Below are 23,176 nucleotides of genomic sequence, written 5' to 3' on the forward strand. Positions count from 1 at the left end.
GTGACGCAAGGGCCAACTCTTTTGTTAAACGGAGAACAACAAAAGACCACTGGAGGCGACAAAGTAAACATTTTGGGCTCTTGATTGAGTCAAAACATGGCAGCTTTATATCCATTTTGACTCAAGCAAGATGTCTAATTAACAGCGAGAGGCTGATGCAGGTGGGGAGGATGAAAAATGGGGTTTCTTTCAGGTTTCTCTCTCTAGTAGTGATAATAACGGCAGGTTTAGTCATCACGGCTCTACGTATATCCAGAGAGAGGATAGCTCCGAAGCTAGAAGATGACCGGAAATTCAAGAAAAGCCCACTTTCAAGCTGCAATTTTTATTCAGGAAAGTGGGTGTTTGACCAGAATTTCTCCCCTTTATACTCCAGCAGAAACTGCTCCTTCATGGATGATGGGATGGCTTGTGGCAAGTATGGGAGAAGTAATCTCGATTATATGTTCTGGAAATGGCAGCCCCATGACTGTGAGCTTCCAAGGTAGTGTCTTTTCCCTATTCAATTCTAATCTTTTCGCTGATAAACCCTATTTTCTACTAAGGGATTGCTTCTTTTTTCATGGATTTTGATAGGTTTGATGCCATCTCTCTGTTGGAGAAGCTGAGGAACAAAAGGGTTGTGTTTGTTGGGGATTCTCTTAATAGGAACCAATGGGTTTCTTTGGTCTGCCTGATTGAGTCATCAATCCCTGATGAGAGTCTCAAATATGTGAAGTTCAATGGCTCCTTGGTCACTTTTGAAGCCATTGTAAGACTATTTTCTTGTTGCTCCTCATCTTTTCCTTTTAGGGTCCGTTTGGAAACCAGGAAAATGACTTCTGGAAAATGTTTTATGGAAAATGAGTCATTTTCCGGAAAACATTTTCCTTTCCGGTGTTTGGTTGCATTCTGGAAAACTGTTTTTGTGTGTTTGGTTCATTTTCTGGAAAATGAGTAGAATTGTATAATTAAACATTTTAATTATTTTATTTAGAATATTACAACATGTATAATAATATATAATAATATAATATTAATTTTAAATATAATAAAAAATAGCTAAGTTTTTCAACAAAAAAAAAAAAAAAAAACTAATAATATATCAAAAATATTATGGTGGTGGTGGTGGTGTAGTGGTAGTGGTGTTATTCGTTATATAATAATAATAATAATAATAATAATAATAATAATAATAATAATTGGTGGTGGTGTGATGGTGGTGGTAGTATGACGATGGTGTGGTGGTGGTGGTGGTGGCGGCGACGGTGGTACGGTGGTGGCGGCGGCGGCGGTGGTATGGTGGTAGTGGTGGCGGCGACGGTGGTTGCGGTGGTATGGTGGTGGTAGTGGTGGTGGTGGTTGCGGTGGTATGGTGGTGGTGGTGGCGGTGGCGGCGGTGGTGTGGTGGTGGTGGCGGTGGTATGGTGGTGGTGGCGGTGGCGGCGGTGGTGTGGTAGTGGTGGCGGTGGTATGGTGGTGGTGGCGGCGGCGGTGGTATGACGGTAGTGGTGGCGGCGACGGTGGTTGCGGTGGTATGGTGGTGGTGGCGGCGGCGGTGGTTGCGGTGGTATGGTAGTGGTGGTGGCGGTGGTGTGGTGGTGGCGGCGGTGGTATGGTGGTGGTGGCGGCGGCGGTGGTATGACGGTAGTGGTGGCGGCGACGGTGGTTGCGGTGGTATGGTGGTGGTGGCGGCGGCGGTGGGTGCGATGGTATGGTGGTGGTGGGGGCGGTGGTATGGTGGTGATGGCGGCGACGGTGGTTGCGGTGGTAGTGGCGGCGACGGTAGTGGTGGCGACGGTGGTTGCGGTGGTATGGTGGTAGTGGTGGCGGCGGCGGTGGTGTGACAACGGTGGTATGGTGGTGGTGGTGGCGGTGGTATGGTGGAGATGGCGGCGACGGTGGTATGTTGGTAGTGGTGGTGGTGGTGGTATGGTGTTGATGATGTTGGTGTAAAAGTTGGAAAATGACTTCCCCCAAAAAAAAGGGGAAGTCATTTTCCATAAAATTGTCTTCCTTTTCCATTGACTTCCACCCCATTTTCCTTTAACCAGTCATTTTCCAATGTAACCAAACACCAAAACCCCGGAAAATGACTTCCAGAAGTCATTTTCCGGGTTTCCAAACACACCCTTAATGAAATTCTGCAATTCTTGAATTCACCTAGCTAGCTATCCCATGGATGCTTTTTGTTATTTTGTATATCAAAAACAAAAAGGAATATTCTTTTGTCCAGAATTAGCTGCAAAGTTGGTAATCCTTTTTTCAGTAATAAGAAATGCCATTTCTGGTAAAATGTCACTATTCATAATAAAGACTGAAATTCTAATGTATAGTACAGGAAATGGATTTATATATTGTTATTATTTTTGGGTGACTAGAGGGTAAACTCGGCCTTGTGACCCCATAAACCAGTTTAGGTTGTCCATAGTTGATCAGCTCAAACCAAGAAGGCCAATAAACCGCTCCTTTGCAGATAATGATTTGGGGCAGAGGAAGAATTGCTTAATCCCTATTCCTGAAAGTTCACTTTTAAGGACAAAGAATAATCCCAATTTTCTAATGCTATTAAGAATTTTTTTAAAAAAAGTTGTGCTAATGTTTCCAAATACTGCCTTTTCTATTTTGGGTTCTAACTTTGGTTTCTGTTATGAATAAAAGGAGTATAACGCTAAGATCGAATTCTATTGGGCTCCGTTGCTGGTTGAATCGAACTGTGATGATCCATCGTACCATCGCGTGGAGGACCGCATCGTGAGAGTAGACTCCATAGAGAAGCATGCAAGGCATTGGAAAGATGCAGACGTGCTCGTGTTTAATTCTTACATATGGTGGCGATGGCTGAAAATGAAGGTTCTGTGAGTGCATCTTTACAACTTTGAAGATTGCACTTTAATAATCTTCCAATTTGCCAAGGAACTATTGTCTTATTAGCTACCCATTTCTATATGAATATTATCAGGCGGGGATCATTTGAAAGCGCAAATGCAACTTACGAAGAATTGGGAATGCTGCATACCTTCGAATTGACTCTAAAGACGTGGTCAGATTGGCTCGATACTCATGTCAATCGCACCAAGACCAGAGCTTTCTTCGTCAGCATGTCGCCTACTCATAGCAGGTACAATTTAAAACTATGGTCATAGTTTTCATTCTTGAATGCAAATGAAGTCATATAATCATATCAGTATTCACGGCTATGTTTGGCAGAGCTTATAACTTATTTTAAACTACTAATAACTATAAGCTCTGTTTGGTAATGTTCCCAAAATAAGCTAGTAGCTTAAAATAAGAGTTTATTTTGAAACGCTACTTGAATCATTGAATGCAACTTATATAGAGGAGATAACGCACATTTTGTGTATAAAAGATACAATGACGTTAGCTTTTCATTCCCATTCACCATAGCCATCTTCTTGGTTTACCTTGCCTGCATATTGTTGAGCATATAATATATAAACGTAAATGTACAATCCAACTACCAGCTTAGACTTTTAGTTGAGATAGAGCAGATGCTTTAATTTGGTATCAGAGCTGATCCTCATGCTTCACACGTGAGAGGCGTGTTATCCAACTACCAGCTTAGGCTTTTTGGACAATCTGATTCCATTGATGACTTGAACATTGCAGGGCCGAAGAGTGGGGAGGGAGGAATGGTGAGAACTGCTATAACGAAACTGAGCCGATTTCGAATCCTGCATATTGGGGGATGGACTCAGATCCCGATATGATGAGATTGGTTGAAGCCGCGGTCCATAAACTGAGCAGGCGAGGCGTAAACATAGAAATGCTGAACATAACACAACTTTCCGAGTATCGGAAGGATGGCCATTCATCAATCTACAGAAAGCACTGGGATCCTCTCACCAAAGAAGAATTAGTGAACCCAGGTAGCTATGCTGATTGCCTACACTGGTGCCTTCCTGGAGTCCCTGATGTTTGGAATCAGCTTTTGTATGTATACCTTCTTTATTTGTGACTTGTCACGTACGTACAGCATATACAAAACAATTATACTTCACAAATTTTCTATTTTGGACCGTTCTGTTGAGAACAAATAGTTGATTCAATCATACAATTATATGTATCGCCACATTTGGTTTCTGAAGATGTAATTGTAACTTTATGAACTTGTAATAGTGACTTTATGAATTTATATACTTTACAAATCAGCAATATAGATTTTATGAATTTACAGTAATAAATTTATGTACATATTGATGTGCCTTTGTGAACTACGTAATTATTTATGCTCTTAAAGTAGTGACATTATGTATCTTTAGATTTATTAAAAGAATTGAAAAATATTAATAAGGTGATATTTAAAAGTTCTCAGTTAGAGTTATTTGATGATATATTTGTATTCATTAATTTTATTTGTACCAAAAAAGAGACAAATAAATTTAAGTTAAGAAATAAAAATTTTTAAGTCAATATATAAACCCTTTAATTAATGTGTTATAGGTCGAGGTGACCACGGTTCCGATTCAAACCGAAATCGTGACTGTACAAACCGGAATCGAACCGGAACCGTCCGTACGGTTTCGATTCCGATTCTTAATCGGAACCTATAAGATTTCGGTTAAAGTTTGTATAATCTTGGAACCGGAACCGCCTGTTCCGATTTGAAACCGGACGGTTCCGGTTACAAACCGTGAAATCCCAAAAAAAAAAATTAAAAATTAAAAACATGCGAAAGTGGCCAGTAAGCCACTCGCAAGTGGCCTACTGGGCCACTTTATTTTTTTTGTTTCAATATGAAACCATTGAAACCCAGTTGTTATATTATAGACCGTGGTGCATAATCACCGCGGCCCATATACGGCGCCGTTTCTTTAAGTAAAGAAACGGCCCGCCGTTAGAGTTAACGGAGTCCGTTTGTTTGGTGTATTAAACACCAACTGACACTACAGTATATCCAAACCGACACTGCAGTTATATCAAAATGATACTGTAGTTATAGTGAAATGAAACTGCAGTGTATATAAACTGAAACTGAATAACATTTCACATATTTGAGTGTATATTGTACAATGAAGCTGTAATTATATCAAAATGATCATGTAGTTGTGTTTTAATAAAACTATAGTGTATATAAAATAAAATTAAATAACATTTTCACATATTTGAGTCTATAAATATCGAATGAAACTATAGTTATATCGAAATGAAACTGTAGTTGTGTTCAACTGAAACTGCAGTGTATACAAAATGACACTGAATAACAGAGTTACTTTTTGCAAAAAGGTGCGAAACGGTGGAAATAAACACTGTTAATTTTCATTTAAAAAAAAAAAAAGAAGACGCGCGGTGCATAATCGATTATGCACCGCAGTGCATAATATAATTTGCCATTGAAACCTATTGAAACCAAAAAAATAAAGTGGCATTGAAACCAAAAAAATAAAGTGGCCCAGTAGGCCACTAGCGAGTGGCCTACTGGCCACTTTCTCCAGTTGGCCTGGCAAAGGCCAAGCCTTGGCCTTTGCGCCAGGCTTTGTTGGCGAGTAACAAATAGCATAACTAAAAAAAAAAAAAAAGAAATTTCGATTAGAACCAATCGGCAGTTCAAGAACCGAAATCGAAACCTTAATATAAGATTAATATAAGGTTTGGATTTCGGTTCGACCATTTTCGGAACCGGAACCGCAGTCATGCCTAGTTATAGGCAATGCATGTAATTCATTGTCAATTTTTTATTTTTTATTTTGTGGTTTTTTATTTAGATCAGGACCCATAAGGGCATAAATGTAATTTTGCTATTGTCTTCTTCCCAAACCCCTAAACCCCAGGCGGACGGATTCGTGTATAGCTGCTTGATCTGACTTTTTATCAGAGCTGGGAACGGTAAACCCTAAAAACTCCCTAAAACCCTAATCCATACCTCAGAAACCCTAATCAACAGTTCCAAGAATCGGAAGCCGATAGTGGAGAAGAAGCGGAAATGGGGAAACTGCCACCGTCAATGAGATCATCGGCCAGCTTCGCATTAACCAATCTGTTAAAAAACCCAGCTTCTTCCCAAAAGCCCCAAGTAATCCCGCAATCCTCCAAGAAGAAGAAGCCCCAAGCAATCCAGCAATTCCCCAAGAAAAACCCTCAACCGAGGTCTCAATCCCCACTCGTCACCTTTACATCCCCTAGTCTTTCGGAAGCCAAAACCCTCTTCACCTCTCTCATTTCCGATCCCAAGAAGGCCCCTTCGGACCTCAGGTTCTATAATTCAATCCTTCAATCCTTTTCTTCGGTTTCAACCCTCCAAGATGCAATCTTTTTCTTGAACCACATGGTCAAGACCCACCCACCTTTTTCCCCTGATAGGTCTACCTATCATGTTCTTCTTATCCAGGCCTGTAAATCATCGGATGAGTCTCTATCCCCTGTGTACCAGATACTCAATTTGATGAATACCAATGGCTTTCCCCCTAATATTGTCTCAACAGACATTTCTGTGCGGGCCCTTTGCATCTCTGGCCGTGAAGAGCATGCTATTGAGCTGGTGAAGGATCTTTGTCGTAAGGACTCACCTCCTGATTCACATGTTTATAATTTTCTTGTGAGGCATTTGTGCAAGAATAGGTCAGTTAGTACTATGAATGGTTTCGTTAGGGACATGAAGGAGGAATTCAGTATAAAGCCTGATCTTGTTACTTATACCATTATGATTGATAATGTTTGTAATAACAAGAATCTCCGGGAGGCGACCCGGTTGTTGGAAGTGTTGAGTGAGGAAGGGCATAAACCCGATTGCTATGTTTATAACACGATTATGAAAGGGTATTGTAGTTTGAGCACAGGGGGTGAAGTGTTGGACGTCTATAAGAAAATGTTGGATGAAGGTGTGAAACCTGACCTTGTTACCTATAATACATTGATTTATGGGTTGTCAAAGTCGGGTCGAGTTCAGCAAGCAAAGAAATTTTTGAGCGTTATGGCTGAAAATGGTCATTTTCCAGATGCAGTCACATATACTTCGTTGATGAATGGGATGTGTAGGGAGGGGGATGTCAAGGGAGCATTGTCTTTGTTGGAGGAGATGGAAGCAAAGGGATGTGAACCAAATTCTTGCACGTATAATACATTGCTTCACGGGCTATGTAAAGCAAGACTGTTGGAAAAGGGTGTTGAATTGTACGGTACGATGAAGAAGAGTAGCATGAAGCTTGACACCGGGGCTTATGGGACATTTGTTAGATCTCTCTGTAGGAATGGTAGAGTTGCAGAAGCTTATGAAGTGTTTGATTATGCAGTAGAGAGTAAGAGTTTGACAGATGTTGCTGCATACACCACACTCGAGAGTACTTTAAAGTGGCTCACAAAAGCTAGAGAACAAGGACTCGTCTGATCTATATATCTGGTATTTGTTTTCCCTCGAGAGTCTTCAATGTAATTTGTTGGTGCCTGTATTATGCCTAATGAAATATTCAATTAATCTATCGAAAGATTATGTTTGTTCTTTAGGCTTTCCAAATTGCTTTAAATTGTTAAGAAGGCAACCTTGAATCTTGAATACAAAAGTTATAAAGTCCTATAGACATGAACTAAGTCACATACTAGATTGCTCTAGTGGATTAGTTGCAGTGAGATGAAAAACGATACTAATCTTTTCTTTCTTAGAAGATATGATTATAAACGTCTACTTGCACCATAGAACATGCCATTCTGATAATCTGATTTAAATGTTCATTTCTTCTTGAGCACCCCTGTCAGAGGGAAATATATTCTGCATTCAATGTTTCCATTCACTGAATAACTCCATAGAGATAAGATTGTGACACTCTGGTTTCTGACACTCACCACCTCCACTATACTCCCATGTTCTATTAATGTTAATTTTCGGCGTTTATTCATGATTGGTGCCAACCTAACCATCTACTGCTTAAAAGACATTTTTTACTATAAACATCTGCTCCTTGATTCCTGCCCAGTTTTTGTGTGTCTGTGCAAAGAACTATGCTTTTTGGTGTATGAAGTAACTTCAGATTTTGATATCCTTTCTAGCAATGCACAACCCGACTTTTTCTTGTGTTCTGTGTTTTTTATGATTCCTACAAGTTGCCACTCACCTCCCTACCAAATGTTTGTTTATGCCTATTTTTTGTTGCTGAGATCAATTTCCAAGATATGGGATTATTCTTGAGTTATCTTGTCTGCCCAGAACACAAACTGTTGTCCACCTCAATCCAAATTCAATCAGATTTAAAAGTAATTCCCATTTGAAACCCTGTTCTCCAGCTAATAAATGATTCTTGCTCACTAGCCAATCCTAGTTGTTGCTAAATGCAACCCTTGGATTATATTCCTTTCATCCTCTTATGAAGAAAACCAAAAATAGCCCACATGAGCAGCTCAATTGGTTCAGTTGGTTTCTGGGTGGTAGATTATAGGTAAGGATACATGATCGTCGATCGAGCCCTGACAGTCGCAGGATGGAGTTACACACCCGATGTGGTAGACCTCTCCATTATCTTATCGGATTGAGGCAATGGAATTTCACCTTTTGTGGACAGGGCAAGAAAACCAAAAATAAAAAATTCAGAAGTCATGAAAATGAGGACTGGATACATTGGGTCCTGGTTCTATGTCTCAGACATAAATACAATGCCAGCCATTACTGTTGAAACATCACCTTTACCCATAAGGTGTTAAACTATTCATAGAATCTGCTACTTTTCTGGTAGAGGGAATCATGCAACCTATATTGTTGGGAGGTAAGAGGAGCATAAAACTCCAGAACCATGTGGTCAAATGTTTGAATTCAATATTACATTGATGACACATGCAAAAAGGAATGGCCCCATGGATAGTGCTATGCTATAAAATAGACTTTTATCACAATTGTTTCCATTCCCAAGTTTCACCTCAAAAACTCAGTATTCTCCACCAAGAAATGGAAGCCATATCTGCCTCCCATGGTCTGCAGTATCATGGCAGGTCTATAAGTTTGCCTTCAAGATTATACCCTACACCCGAAAACATTGAAGCTGAGCTCGACAAACTAAGAACATGGGAGACAACCTCGTCCTCTCCTCCGAGTTCAAAGTCCATACGAGCTGGTCTTCTCATGCTAGCAGAGCTATACGAGTCTCTTCAAGAACTAGTGCAGTCTCCGAGCACCCAACGAGCTCTTCTGCAACAAAACAGGGCGATAGTTGAAGAGGCTTTAGAGGGATCCCTTGTTTTTCTCGACTTCTGTGGGAACATCCAAGGGGTGATTCGCATGGTTAAGGATAAAGTTAAAGAACTCCAATCAGCTTTGAGAAGAAAGGGAGGAGATTCGAGCATCGAAGGTGACATAACTGATTTCTTGAGTTTCATAAAGCGAGTGAAGAAAGAGGCAACAAAGAGCCTGAGAAGGCTGAAGCAGATGGAGAATAGACCACCTGTCTTCCATGAAATCGATGTTTACTCATCAATGGTGATCAGGGTGATGAGAGAAGTGTCTGCAATTACCATCTCAGCCCTCCGGCCTGTCCTCGCTTTCCTCTCCTGCCCTTCTGTAAAGAACAATAAATCCAGTGGGTGGTCATTGATATCCAGGCTTGTGCTCAACAAATCAGCAGTCCCCAGCAGCGAAATGGTCGGGGGCAATCTGGGGAGTGTTGATGCTACTATTGCTTCTCTTCAAGGGATCATCAAGATTAATGGTGATTTACAAATGGCCAGGAAAAGATTGCAGAATTTTGATGCTGAAATTGAAGGTCTTGAAACTGGTTTAGATTGCTTGTATAGGCACTTGATCCAAAGTAGAGTCTCCCTTCTTAATATCCTCACTTGCTAGTATGTAAGAACAGATTATTGTACAGTCCAAACTTCCTGGGGCAACCTAATCAAAAGATTTTTGCCTTTCACTTTCAGGAACCCAATTTTGTAGCAGTATATATCAATTTCTGGTTAATGTTTAGCAATTTTGACATCATTGATTATCATTCCATAGAAAAAATTTGGAGGGTTAAAGGTGAGTTTAGTTTCTGGAAAAGTTTCCCATTTTTCTGCAATTAACACCTAAAATGCAACACATCCTTCATGAATGTAATTTGGCAATTTTTTTTTTTATTTTTTTTTCCAAAATATAATCTTAGTGGAATTTATTTCCCAAATATGGTACTTTCATTCTTGTCATGTTATTCATCTAAATAGGAGGTTTAAAAATATAACAAGTTAGAATTGAACCTTAATAATTTAATTAATTTATTAAGTCTCCAACCACTACACCACATTATCAATTAATTGACATATTTATTATTTTATTTAATATAAATACTTGGAAACTCTCTTCAAAATAATTTTTTTAAAAATTCTTTTAGTTCTAAAACACTTGAAAGTTCTTTCTTTCCAAAACATTATTATATTACTTGACATAAATAAATCAAAGTTTTTATTTATGTCAAGTAATAATTAATAAATAAATAAAATAATAATAATAATAATAATAATAATAATATTATTATTATTATTATTATTATTATTATTATTAATTGTAGAGAAAAGGGTCAAATAGGCCCTTAAACTTCACCTCAAAGGTCAATTAGCACCCTAAATTTTACAAAAGTGTAATTAAACCCTCAAACATGTCAAATTGGATCAATGAAGCCCATAAATTGATAAATGACATGTTATTACAGGTCATTTCAATTCCGGTGACAGATTCCGGCGGCGAGGAATTCCGGCTACCGGAGAAAAAATCCGATCACCGGCGAGAAAATCTGGACGGCCGCCTTCTCCAATGGAGAAGACGACCAGACGGCCGTCTTCTCCAATGGAGAAGACGGCCAGATCTGGTCGTTCTTCTCCATTGGAGAAGGCAGCCAGATTTGTCCAATGGAGAAGGCGGCCGTCCGGTCGTCTTCTCCGGTGGAAGACGACCAGATGTTTTCGCCGATGACCGGATTTTTTCGCCGGTTGCTGGTGACCAGAATCCGTTGCTGGAATTGAAATGATTTATCGGTTTTTGGGCTTCATTGACTCAATTTGACATGTTTGAGAGTTTAATTACACTTTTGTAAAGTTTAGGGGGCTAATTGACCTTTGGAGCAAAGTTTAATGGCTTATTTGACCCTTTTCTCTTAATTGTATTGAAGAAGAAGTTGTTGTTGTTTCTTTAAATATTTATTTTAGAACCGAAGGACTTCTATTTTATGAGAACATATTTTAGGAGATTTTCAATGTTAATGTTTATATTAAAATAAATATAGTAATATTAAAAAATAAATAGTGTGGTGTAGTGGTTGGAGATTTAATAAATTATTTGAGTGATCAAGATTCAATTTTAATTTATATATGAATAAAAAAACCTCTAATTATTATTATTATTATTATTAAAATATGATATAAAACAAAATTTATTGTCATACATAAAATTAGTAATGACAATGAGTAACGTATTTTGAGATACCTAACCCTCCAAACCCTAATATGATGGGTTCAAGCAGTGGCTAATCATATTCAGGCCAGGTAGCAATAGAATACTCGGTATCCAATATGTGTGTGTGTGTATATATATCCAAAAATTTAACGGACAGGTACCATATATGTTGCCATTCCTACGTAAAAGTATCTTATAATTATTTTGTTTGTGTCCCTGTGAGAACATTTGATACAATTAGAACGATACAAAGAAAATTAGCATGGTCACTGCACAAGGATAATTATTTTGTTTGTAACAGAATATGGAGAATAACATTAGGTTAGGAGGGATCTAACTAAATTGTAATCGAATCAAATGAATGATTGAAATCTGACTTTACATTTATAATATCTGGTTTTTTAATATTAAATATTAAAATACGTATATCAATTATTTGAAACCTCCTTAATTAATTAGCAACAATAATTGTTCAATTATGTAGACCGACAATTGCATAAGATAATATATTCAACATTCATTGGTAACATACAATCATACATGCAGTACATGGTCTTCATTCCTCAGTATTTGTTTTTCATCGTTTCGGTATATATTAATGTACACTGTGTAACAAACATCGTATGGGGTCAAGCATGATTCTTTTTAATTCTCTAGAAAGCTAACAAAAACATTAATTAACATTAAATTAGTGTAATCACATGATAATGACAGGATCATGTGGACATGGTGACCATTTCTGAAATAACATAGTTTTGTTTGTTCTAGGGTCTTGTCCAAAGATGTTCGATCACTAATTAAGTTGGTTTAATGCTCCTATCAACAACTTAATCAATGGGTATAATATAATTAATATTTAATTTGTTGTTGTTTTTCTTTTAAAAAAATTAATTTAGAAGAGATTCGCGCTACCTAATTTATATTTACGAGTTAATTTGTTGTTTATAATAAATGTATGGTATGCTTAGAAAGATGAAGATGTGAAATTTGAAGTTTTGGGTTAGTGTTATACTATTGATAAAGATGAATATATTTGCATTAGGTTAAAACTTATTAAACTTATTAAAATTACTAAACATTTAAAAAAAATATTTGATTCGATTAATTAACTTTTTGTAACAATTTATTGCATCAAAGAGTTTCTCAAAGCAGCTATCAGTTTTTTGAAAAAATCATTTTGTATGTAATCAGCTATTAAACTAATTAACCAAACATCTTTCTAGAATCAACTAATATAATCAATTAGTCAAACTCAAATAACCCAATCAGCTAACAACTATTTACCAAATTCCTAAAAACATTTTAAAAGGCATTGTTGTCTCCTTAAAGACCACAGATCAGATCCGCAACCAATAAAATTATGTCAATGGCAGCGGCTAATCTGCAAATGTTTCTTTCTTTTCCCTTCGCACAAATTCTTTTAATTTAATAAACATCTATGGCCTGCTTGCTTTCCCCAATTCGGCCGGCAACAACACACTGCCAGCTTTTCATGTCCGAATTCTCATCACTCTCCTTTCCGCTAATCATTGGAGCTGCCAACATATTCTCTGTGGTCTGTGGAGTAAACTTTATTATTAATAATGAAGAAAAATAATATATCACCTTACTCCCTGTGGAGTAAACTTTATTATTTTTTGAGAGTCTAAACTTGCTCAATATGGTCTATACTTGTACAAGTCAATTACTATTTGTAGTGTAATGATAATTTTGTTACTATTTTAAAAAATGTACTTATTAATTAATAACATACGAATTATATACTACAACGTCATATGATGAAGAATGATTTTGGTAAAAAAATTTGATTCTCCTAAATATAATTATGATATTCAACTACCATCAAATATAATCAATTAGATTAAACATCCACAAAGAAAGGAATTGAACAAATTAAACATTTTTCACACTGAAAAATATTGATCTAAGGTCGGGAATCTCTCTGTTGTAACGGGTAGGCTATATAGTTGATCCGATCCGCATGTAGCCTATTCTGTTACCACCAGATTGAAGAAATTGATATTGCCTGCTGTTAGCCAAGAATTCATGTCAGACACTGAATGAAAATCACATGCATTATTTTTATTTCTTTAATTTCCTCATCAATCCAACCACATATAAGTACGTACTACATTCTATCCATCATTTTCATTCGGAATTCAACACACTTCACATCAAACCTTTAACCCTTAAGACCAAAACACAAAGATTCAACAATGGCTGATGATTCCTCTGCAGCAAAACTTGGATTCCAGATTCATTCCAGATCCATTAGCTTGCCTTCCCGCCCAAAGCCTGATTCTTTCAACCTCAAAACCTTAGAATTTCCCTTTTCAGATTCTTTTAACTCAGAAAAAACCATTCAATCTAATGTTCTGCAACTTGCAGAACTATACAACATTGTACAATGTTGTCTCCTTGAATCAGAAAATGCAAGAAAAGCCAAGAACGGGGCGATAGTGGAAGAGGCACTCGAGGTTTCAGTCGGGTTGCTAGACTCGTGTGGCGCCATTAGAGAGCTATACTCTGCAATGAAGGAAAATTTACAAAACCTTCAATCCGGGCTGCGAAGAAAAGGCGAAGATGATGCAAGCGTTATTAGTACTTATCTTAGGTTGAGGAAGAAGGTTAAGAAGGAGGTGAGAAAGGGCATCCGGGCACTAAAACAAATGGAGAACAAAGAACAATCGTGTTTGCATGGAAAAAACAACATGGAAGACCATACTATAATGTTGAAAAGAGTGTGTGTGTTTAGTATATCTGTTCTTGGCTCCTTTTTATCCTACGTTGATGCTTCATCGTCTTCAAAGGCAAATAGCAGGCGTTGGACACCGTTGATCTCCAAGCTGATGACAGGATCATCAACGGCTGCTAGGGTAGACACAGAAATGTGCATGAATGAAGTGGAGTGTGTAGATTTTGCTCTGAAATCTCATATGAAGAGCAGAAAGTGTAAGGTTGATAGGAAAATGTTAGAGGGAGTTCATGGGAGGATTGAAGAGCTTGAGTCTGAGATTCATTCCCTTCAGAGACTATTGATTCAGCACAGAGTTGTCCTTCTTAACATTCTTACACCTTAAACTTAAAGATCAATGGAATATATATCTTTTGTTAATAACCATGCATATAGTTTCCACAAATTTTGTATTTAATCAGAATCTGTATACGTTACAAATCATTATTATTAAGTGTTTCATTTGGTTAATTTGATTTCACTCAAATTATTTACAATTCAAATATTATTTGTAATATTTAGTCTTAGTGTATAAAAATTATATATTAACTTGTAAAAGTCTAATTAAGCATTTTGCGTTATTAAGTGCATTAAAAACCCTGCCAGCTATAATTATTTTTACTTGTTCTTTACAGTAATTTGATGTTATGATGCAAAATTTATCACTACGTTAAAAGTAATAAACAGTAGCAGCAACACAATTTTATTACTTTATACTAACATATAAGTCAACGTCACGTTTTGATAACATTATACTAGACTCAACCCTTTTAAGTCTGACCAACATTTTTATTACTTATTTAGCCTAATTAACATCGTGTGCTAATTTCTGTAGAAGGTATTCACTCAAATATCCTAATACAATTGGTGGTTTCAATTGCATTACCAAGACTAACCATGCAACAGAAGGTAAGCTCTGGGCAGTCTATGTTGGTCTTAAATGGGCTTGGGCGGTAGGAAAGAAGAAATTACATGTTTTAAACGACTCTCAACAAGTGGTGGACCGACTCACTAAAGGCCCAGAGCCAATTGGTTCATGCACCAACATAGTAAAGATGTAGCAAGTGACTTGTGGTTCACTGGTATCCGGTCCCATCTCTTATGTGGGAGGTTTAGTGTTCGAGTCTCAGTGTAGGCGGATATTGTGTGACTCCGGACTACATGGCTAAAGTGTGACTGGATTGAATTTCATGCTCTCCAGAAAAGCATACGAGAAACGAGAAATTTTTGTCAAAGATACATGGCTAGAAAAAGTGTGACTTCATGCTCACTGAAAAAGCATAAGAGAAATTTTTGTCAAAGATAGAGTCAAAAAGATAGTCCTTAAGTTTTAATACAAAAAAAAAAAAAAAAAAAAAAAAAAAAAAAAAAACCTAATACAAATATACAATATACAATACATATTATATCAATACGTACGGGGTATATCTAACACAGCCAATACCATGCATGTTTAAGCTAAGGAAAGCATAATTAACGGGAACAGATCATTCAATTCGCATAATTAAAATTTTAAATAAGATTCAAACGTTATATTAAACATGGTTAGGAAGGGTACTAATGGCTGTACTGAGGAACATTATATCATGTTTATGTACGTACGGTCATGTGGGCACGAGCAGGGGTAGAAATACTGGGATTAAATTATAATACTAATCCAATGATAATGATACAGACATGGGAACAGGATGTCATTCTTGGAAACTACATCGCTAATTAATTGTATTAGTTTCATGTCTATAAATGTTTACTCATTGTCACTAATTATTGGTTAATCACAATTATTACAATATACATATATTTTATTATAATAAACCTTACCAATATAATTGGACATTGCATTCGGCGTTTCTGCCTCCCATTTGTGAAAATTTTAAACCAATTTCAACATGCCTTATTCATCTATCAAGTGTATGTAAAAATTGCATATAAAATTAAATTTGACAATTGAATTAAAAAAAAAATTGTTCTAAAGAATCTATAAATTACAAATAAAAATGTTAAACTAAAAGGCCTATGTGTAATTTTGTAAAGCCAATTAAGTACATTATATTAATGATTAACCTAGAAGCAAAGTCAACTAAATCTACAAATTAAAATTTAACAGGAATATAATGATAAAATATACTTCAAATGAGAACACGTATATGATAAGTGAGAAATATATATAAACCACTAATAATTCAAATTAGCCAACGTAATAAGGAAATAAATTTGGACACATGCATTATACATGCCTAAACTTCTAGAGGAAGATAGGATTGTATAGTTTTGAGATACATCAAGTCATTTTTAATATCTAAATTTATAAAATTTAACCTTTAAAAAAAAAAAAGAAAAATATTCATTGATAAAAAAAAAACTGTTAATCTCTATTCTCTCTTTATTTAATATATATAATCAGTTAACTAATTGATATTTTTACTCTCTTAAATAATTAAATTTAATTAATTGAGGTACGAATATACAATCCTATCTCAGCCTAGCTAGAGGTTGGTCCTTATCCATAGGTGCATTAAATGCAACATTTAATTTGAGTTAATTAATAATTTAATAAAGGTATAACAACACGTGTAATGTTAAGAATGAAGTCAAAACAGATATTTCTACAACAGTTTGCACTTGTAAAAATGATGACAATGGTGAAATAAGTAACATTTTGCATATTTGGCATTAATTGCACTTGTAAAAATGTAAAAATGCATTATATTTGGGGTTTCGATTTTACAATTTATTACTGAATTTTGGTTTTATTTAGTTTAGTAGTTTATTTTTTACTACTTAAGGTCTAGTATTTACGGTTTAAATTTAAAATTTAACCTTTTCGTTGATTTTATAAAATTTACTAGGTTTGCATATTTAAATGTTTTCCATAGTGAAGTTGATAACAATGACAAAATGGTCATTTCATAATTAAGGCTATATAAACTAACCAAAAACTCTACTCTTCTTAATTAGTTTTTTAAATTTTAACTTATTACCCCAATCAGCTAATGTAAAAATTATTTTACCAAATTTTTAAAGTAGCATATTGATCGATTAAAATTGATTTATCAGTTATGTTACTAGACATAATCAAAATTGTATTTAGGACAATCTCAACAAAATTAACATGTTGATTCAGTAACCTTATAGGTTTGAATCATACTTATTTGCCTTTTTAATTTGAACTAACAATATATGCAACTTAAGCTTATATGAATTCATTCCCCACACTATAGTGTAGAGGGTGAAGTTATTGGCCAAAAATTAATAGCTATAGAGAAGAGGATTGCGTGAGGAGGAGGATGCCGGCCATTTATTTATTCACTTCTTTCATATATACTTTAAATCAAAAAGTCTATAGTGTAGGGTGTGAAGTTATTGGTATAAATTACAGGTTAATTAGTTATACATTTATGCACTCAAAATAACACAGATCTATCAGATCAGATATTCAGATATAATAGAAATTAAGTAAGAGCCTTGATGGCTAAAAAGCACAATAGTAACCGACTCCGAATTGTTTTGTTCCTGCATGCATTTTGTACGTCATGGCTGCTCGCCGGAGCGCAGCCAAAAGCCTGCGCTTTTATATTTGGCGATTCTGTGGTGGACGTCGGAACTAACAATTACCTCCCCGGCGCTCTCGCCACGGCTAACCAACCCTGGTACGGCCTTGATTTTCCTAACAACACTGCAACCGGAAGGTTCAGCAATGCTTATAACCTTGTTGATTTCATCGGTACACCTTTATTTACACACCTATTTAATTTATTGTCTTTAATTTTTTGAGTGACTGAGACCCACTATCCAAAAGTGATCGAGTTTCAGTATTCTTAGTCTAGTCCATAAAGAATAACAAAGAAGTAAACCAGCTTAGGTTGTCCTAGTTAAAAATAGTCTAAAACCAAGAAAGTCAATAGACCTGACTCACTTGGGAATTGAAGTTATTATTACCAAGTCAATCGTCTAACCAACTTGACTGGATTGTTTTTAATTTGCAGTGAATTTGATGGGTATTCGTAGTGAAAGTCCTCCACCTTTCCTCAAATTAGTCCGAAATCAGGCGGACTTCCGGACCAAAATTCAGCAGGGTGTGAGCTTTGCGTCGGGTGGCGCTGGAATTTTGGACGACACTGGATTTAAAACATTTGTAACGTTTATTAATAATTTAAAATAAGCTATAAACTCTGTCAAACAGAACATATAGGTTCTTACATATATTATTACTCCGTATTATATATGCAGAAGCGCCTTATTCCACTCAGCCAAAAGTGTTAGCCGCAACCTGACACAGGCATTAGGTGCCGCTAAAGCTGCGGCTCTCATCAAAACATCACTATACCTCATAAGCATCGGAAGCAATGATCTCTCCGCCTACTTTAACTCCCCTCCGCCCAATACATCCCTAAACCAATTCATTCAAAAACTCGTCGCTGCCTATGCCAAAAGATTAAAGGTCAAATCCCCGCCTCGATCTCTATCTCTCCCATTTTATTACACACTGCTGAAAATTATTGAATTTCCGACCACCTGAAACTGATCTTAAATAAGTCGAAAGTCCTTGTTCCGACCACTTTTAGTATCCGGAAAAATTTTTGTTGCTATTTTCGACAACTTTTTACTTTCAACTTGATTTAAAATCACTTTCAGGTCGTCAAAAATTCCATAATTTTTAACAGTAACATCTGTTCTTCAAACCAACTCTTTCTTCTTTGTTTACTTACAGAGCTTATATGATGTGGGGGCAAGAAAGTTTGGTATAATCGGCATACCACCCATCGGAAGCTGGCCTATGACTCGCAGCATGAATGGTGGAGCTTGTAATGAAACAATGAATGAAGCAGCTCGAAGTTTCCAAGCTTCCACTCTCACCCTTCTCCAAAACTTTAGCTCAACAAACCCTGGAGTGCGTTACTCTCTTGGAGATTTTTACTCTATAACCATCTCTGCTATCAAAAATCCCAGTACATATGGTAAGCAACTAACCATCCTATATATGAATATATACCCGAGGATCAAATGAGAACAACTCCAGATGAGAACTTTGTCCATCTATCTTAAAATGAATAGATGATCAAAGACTGAAAATTAATGATTTTTAAAAATACGTGCATTTGAAAATACTTGACAGTTTGACAGTATGTTTGAGGATGACCAAAGGTATATATTAATATATATATAATATAATATAATATATTGGTGGTATGGTACGGTGCAGGTTTTAAGAATGTTGAAGATGCATGTTGTGGAGTGGGACCCAACAACGGAAGAAAGCCATGCCGCAAGCCATCATCTAACCTATGCCTTAAGCGTGATGAATATTTATATTTCGATTACGTTCATCCATCCCAAAAGGCTGCAAAGATAGCAGCGCAGTTTCTGGTCACCGGAGGGAACAATTTTGCTAGACCCATTCCTTTTGGGAAATTGGTTGATATTCAGTTCTAAAATTGTATTTTAGTATATGTCTCAGGTTTTCAAAAAAAAAAAAAAAAACGATCCGGACATAATATTTGCATACTCAAGTCAAGGCTATGGACGATAAGTTTAAATCAAACTAAAAGAATGATGTTTTAATAATTGAAATATATTATATTGTATTTGCTTAAGTTCATTTTGAAACACTTGTTAGTATATTAATTATACTAAGTACACTAATCTTTAACATATATATTTGAAATTTCTATCATTTTTTTTTTTTGTAAAGTACGTAATTGCTACTAATATTTTAAAAATAATCTAAAAATCATAAAAAGTTTATATATAACTGATTAATATGTCAAATATATGATCATTACATTCATATTCAACATTACAAAATTGTCAAAATCAAATACTTACTAGTTACTACTACAGTAAAAATTATTAGTTGGGGGGAATTAAAAGAAAATAATTTTTATTTTCAAAATAAGAACTTATTTTAAACGTTTTCCTATTTATTAATAATTTATATCTAATTTAAACTAAGTTATCAACTGTTTAAAAAAATTGATAACCAAACCTATGTAGGCGTCTGAAATTTTTTTTCTAACCCAAGCATCCATAATAAATTAGGATTATTCCTGCAAGTTTCAAAACAAAGTACTAGACGTACAACCTAGTATTCTGCTGCATCTTTACAATCAGTGTATGTATTGTTTATAGGCTATTACATAAAAGAGAGATTTTTACAATACGCACTCTAAAATAATAGTTGTAAGTTTTCCTTTTAACTTAAAAAAACGCATATAAAATTAATTTTGACACTTCAATTAAAATTAGTTCAAAAGAATGTATAAAATAAAAATAGAAATATTAAACTAAAAAGGCCTATATAAAGCTCTCACCAAAAAAAAAAAAAAAAAAGCCTATATAAAGCCGAGTATATTAAGCCAGAAGTCAACTAAATCTACGATATTTGACAAGAATGGTAAATGTACTTCAAATTAAAACATTGTAGGGGTAATAATATGTGTGGTTAGTCAACTTAATAAGGAAATAAAGTTGGGGCCAATATACAAGCCTAGAGGATGGCCCATAGCTCATTTGCTAACAAAAGTCATAATTGATTATCTGCAGGCATAGGGTGCATTAAATGCACTTAATTTGACATAATAATTTGATAAAGATATAACAATATGATATGTGTAATGTTAATTAAGAAAAAATACAACTTCGTTTGGTAAACAATAAATTAGATTTAAGTTTTTACGTTGTCCAATTCATGTACTGTAACTTTTTATCAACTCTAAAAAGTTTTGTGATAGATGGTAGCGATAGTCGTACCATGTTGCATTTTTCATTATGTGTCAACACTTTGTTGGGCCGTTTGGTCAGTATTGTCAATAGTATTTGCATGACCAACCTTAGGGCCCCACTCAAGGTTAAGGGTTTTAGGCCTCGCAGTCCTCCAAATCAATCATGGGATCAGAATGGACCTTTCTTACTTACTTTTGAGGGTTCATCTGTTCATCTCCGATCCATCTAGTCAATCGTTTATGGATGGGCAGAAATGACCATTGTCCAGGTATGGCCTTTTCAATATCTAGCTGAAGGACCATGACCATCAATTAGAAAAGAGAACTATAAAATTTTAAATAAACCTTTTAATATAAAAACAAGAAAAAAAATCAAATATATATATATCCATTGCATCTTGACAAATGACAACCATGGGCATGACAGGGATATTTTGTCCAAATATAGATGGAGAAGTCACGAAACGAAGCCCAACAAAGAAGTCATGGGCTTCATCATCTAGGTACAATCATTATGCTGTGCATGGTGCACACGGTTATAAAACGACGTCGTTTCATTACAAAAAAAAAAAATTGTTCGGATTGTTGTTAAAGCGTTAGGCGGTGAATTCCTTTCGTATTCAAACAGTAGGATATATCCATAATTTCATAACTATATATCATAATTATATAACTATATATCTAGAATTACATAAGTATATATTCATAATTTGACAACAGTACATTCAGAAATAATAAGTACACATTAATAATTTCATATCTATATATTCATAATTCACAACTAGACATTCATAATTACATAACTCCATATTCATAATTCTTAAAGTCCTTGTTCACAGAGAACTATATCCATAATTTCAAAACTATATATCCATAACTTCATAACTATTATTCAGACTTGCATAACTATATAATCATAATTATGCATCGATTAGAGTTTTTGTAAAAAAAAAAAAAAAAAAAAAAAATTATAACTATATATCCATAACTATATATTCAAACTTCCATAACTATATAATCATAATTATGCGTCGATTAGAGTTTTTGTAAAAAAAAAATTATTTGATTGGTGGAGTTAAACGGTGCCACTAATAACACCGTTACTCCATCATAATAAAACGGTGTCGTTTTGCAACTGTTTGCACAACATAATTTGCGATAAAGGTATGCACAAATTTTTTTTAAAAAAATCAAAATTTTAATTGTTATTTTTGTTTATTCACAAGGATATAAATCATTTTTAATTGTTATTTTTGTTTATTCACAAGGATATAAATCATTTTTAATTGCTCGTTTGATCTTAAAATTTTGTAAATAACAAATTAATTGTCTAAATAATTCGATTAAAGTTGTCCTCAACAACTCTTAGTTTCCAAATACTATAAGGTGTATATTGGATAAACACTGATTTGTAATCTTAATTGACAAAAGACACAAAGACATGAAAAAGAAAGAAAGAAAAAAAAAAAAGTGTATATACAAAGTTTGAACTGAAAAACACGTAGAGAAACTCCCACAAAAAATTTAACAATCAAACGCCGGCGGCCTATTCACCCATCACCGGAAAACAAACGGCTAGGAGATGCACCTGGTGGAGTACATGATCACAGGGGAGTCCACCGTAGACATACCGTACACCCTCGGATGATCATCACCCTCCAACCCATACCCAATCATCGGCCGGTACTCCAGACATTCGTCGTGATCGTACACAAACTCCGGCAACTCCACCTCCTTCCTCCTTACATGCTCCCACAGGTAATCCACCCTGCTCACATACTTTATCTTCCGTGAATTCCTCCGGCGAAGATGAATCGCCCGAACGTGGCCAGGAACAGCCTGGACTGGAGCCCCGGATGGACGAAGTACACGGCCTCGATATTCTCCCGGACGGCCACCGGGATCGAATCGTAGATCGCTCGGAGACCGGAAATCCCGGGGAAATTCTCGCTCTTCTCCACGCCGGCGTGCAGGTACAGCACGAGAAAGGCTGGTCCTCGATCTCCGGGAAAATATTCTTCTCTAGATACTTCGTCACGGTCAACGCTCACGCTCCTCGCTGATCAATCATCAAAAAAACGAATAAACTAAAGTCAAATTAATTAAACCCAGGAAAGGAAATTCCTATTAGCCAACGGCGATCGAAATTGATACCGACCTGGGAAATATTTTCCGGTGACTTGGAGGACTTTACGGCCGCATTTATCCCTTCCGGCGATCTTGAAAACTTGAAACTTGTGAAGTAGTTCCGTCTCCGAAATCATTATCTCTGTAGAGGAAAAGATCTAAACAAAGAAGCTTGAGATGAAGAGAGTAGATAAGAAAGCTTGATTGTTGAGAAATGGCGAGACGGAGATATTTGAGGAGCAGAGTGAG

The 23,176-nt window shown here is 35.8% G+C and overlaps 5 protein-coding genes and 1 pseudogene across 5 annotated transcripts; 5 read left to right on the forward strand and 1 right to left on the reverse strand.

Moving 5' to 3' along the window:
- The first annotated feature begins 6 nt into the window (after positions 1–6).
- Positions 7–4,087, forward strand: LOC109172659 (protein trichome birefringence-like 34). Its single transcript, XM_019321865.1, has 5 exons — positions 7–484; positions 577–751; positions 2,641–2,837; positions 2,942–3,100; positions 3,610–4,087. The coding sequence occupies exons 1-5, from the start codon at positions 156–158 to the stop codon at positions 3,956–3,958; spliced, it is 1,209 nt and encodes a 402-aa protein (XP_019177410.1). The 5' UTR covers positions 7–155; the 3' UTR covers positions 3,959–4,087.
- Positions 4,088–5,749: 1,662 nt separating this feature from the next.
- LOC109172660 (pentatricopeptide repeat-containing protein At2g17670) lies at positions 5,750–7,508 on the forward strand. The gene has a single exon (XM_019321866.1). It carries the CDS (start codon positions 5,924–5,926, stop codon positions 7,322–7,324), a length of 1,401 nt encoding a protein of 466 aa, XP_019177411.1. The 5' UTR covers positions 5,750–5,923; the 3' UTR covers positions 7,325–7,508.
- Positions 7,509–8,869: 1,361 nt separating this feature from the next.
- On the forward strand, positions 8,870–9,760 carry LOC109172497. The gene has a single exon (XM_019321652.1). It carries the CDS (start codon positions 8,870–8,872, stop codon positions 9,758–9,760), a length of 891 nt encoding a protein of 296 aa, XP_019177197.1.
- A 3,800-nt stretch (positions 9,761–13,560) lies between these two features.
- Positions 13,561–14,424, forward strand: LOC109172498. Its single transcript, XM_019321653.1, has one exon. The coding sequence runs from the start codon at positions 13,561–13,563 to the stop codon at positions 14,422–14,424; it is 864 nt and encodes a 287-aa protein (XP_019177198.1).
- Positions 14,425–18,160: 3,736 nt separating this feature from the next.
- On the forward strand, positions 18,161–19,643 carry LOC109172668 (GDSL esterase/lipase At4g18970-like). Its single transcript, XM_019321875.1, has 4 exons — positions 18,161–18,213; positions 18,309–18,519; positions 18,790–19,036; positions 19,282–19,643. The coding sequence occupies exons 3-4, from the start codon at positions 18,856–18,858 to the stop codon at positions 19,509–19,511; spliced, it is 411 nt and encodes a 136-aa protein (XP_019177420.1). The 5' UTR covers positions 18,161–18,213; positions 18,309–18,519; positions 18,790–18,855; the 3' UTR covers positions 19,512–19,643.
- Positions 19,644–22,254: 2,611 nt separating this feature from the next.
- On the reverse strand, positions 22,255–23,152 carry LOC109172665 (annotated as a pseudogene).
- Between the last annotated feature and the right edge of the window lie 24 nt (positions 23,153–23,176).

This window comes from Ipomoea nil, unplaced genomic scaffold (genome assembly GCF_001879475.1).
Source record: "Ipomoea nil cultivar Tokyo-kokei standard unplaced genomic scaffold, Asagao_1.1 scaffold0418, whole genome shotgun sequence".
NCBI classification, from domain to species: Eukaryota; Viridiplantae; Streptophyta; class Magnoliopsida; order Solanales; family Convolvulaceae; genus Ipomoea; species Ipomoea nil.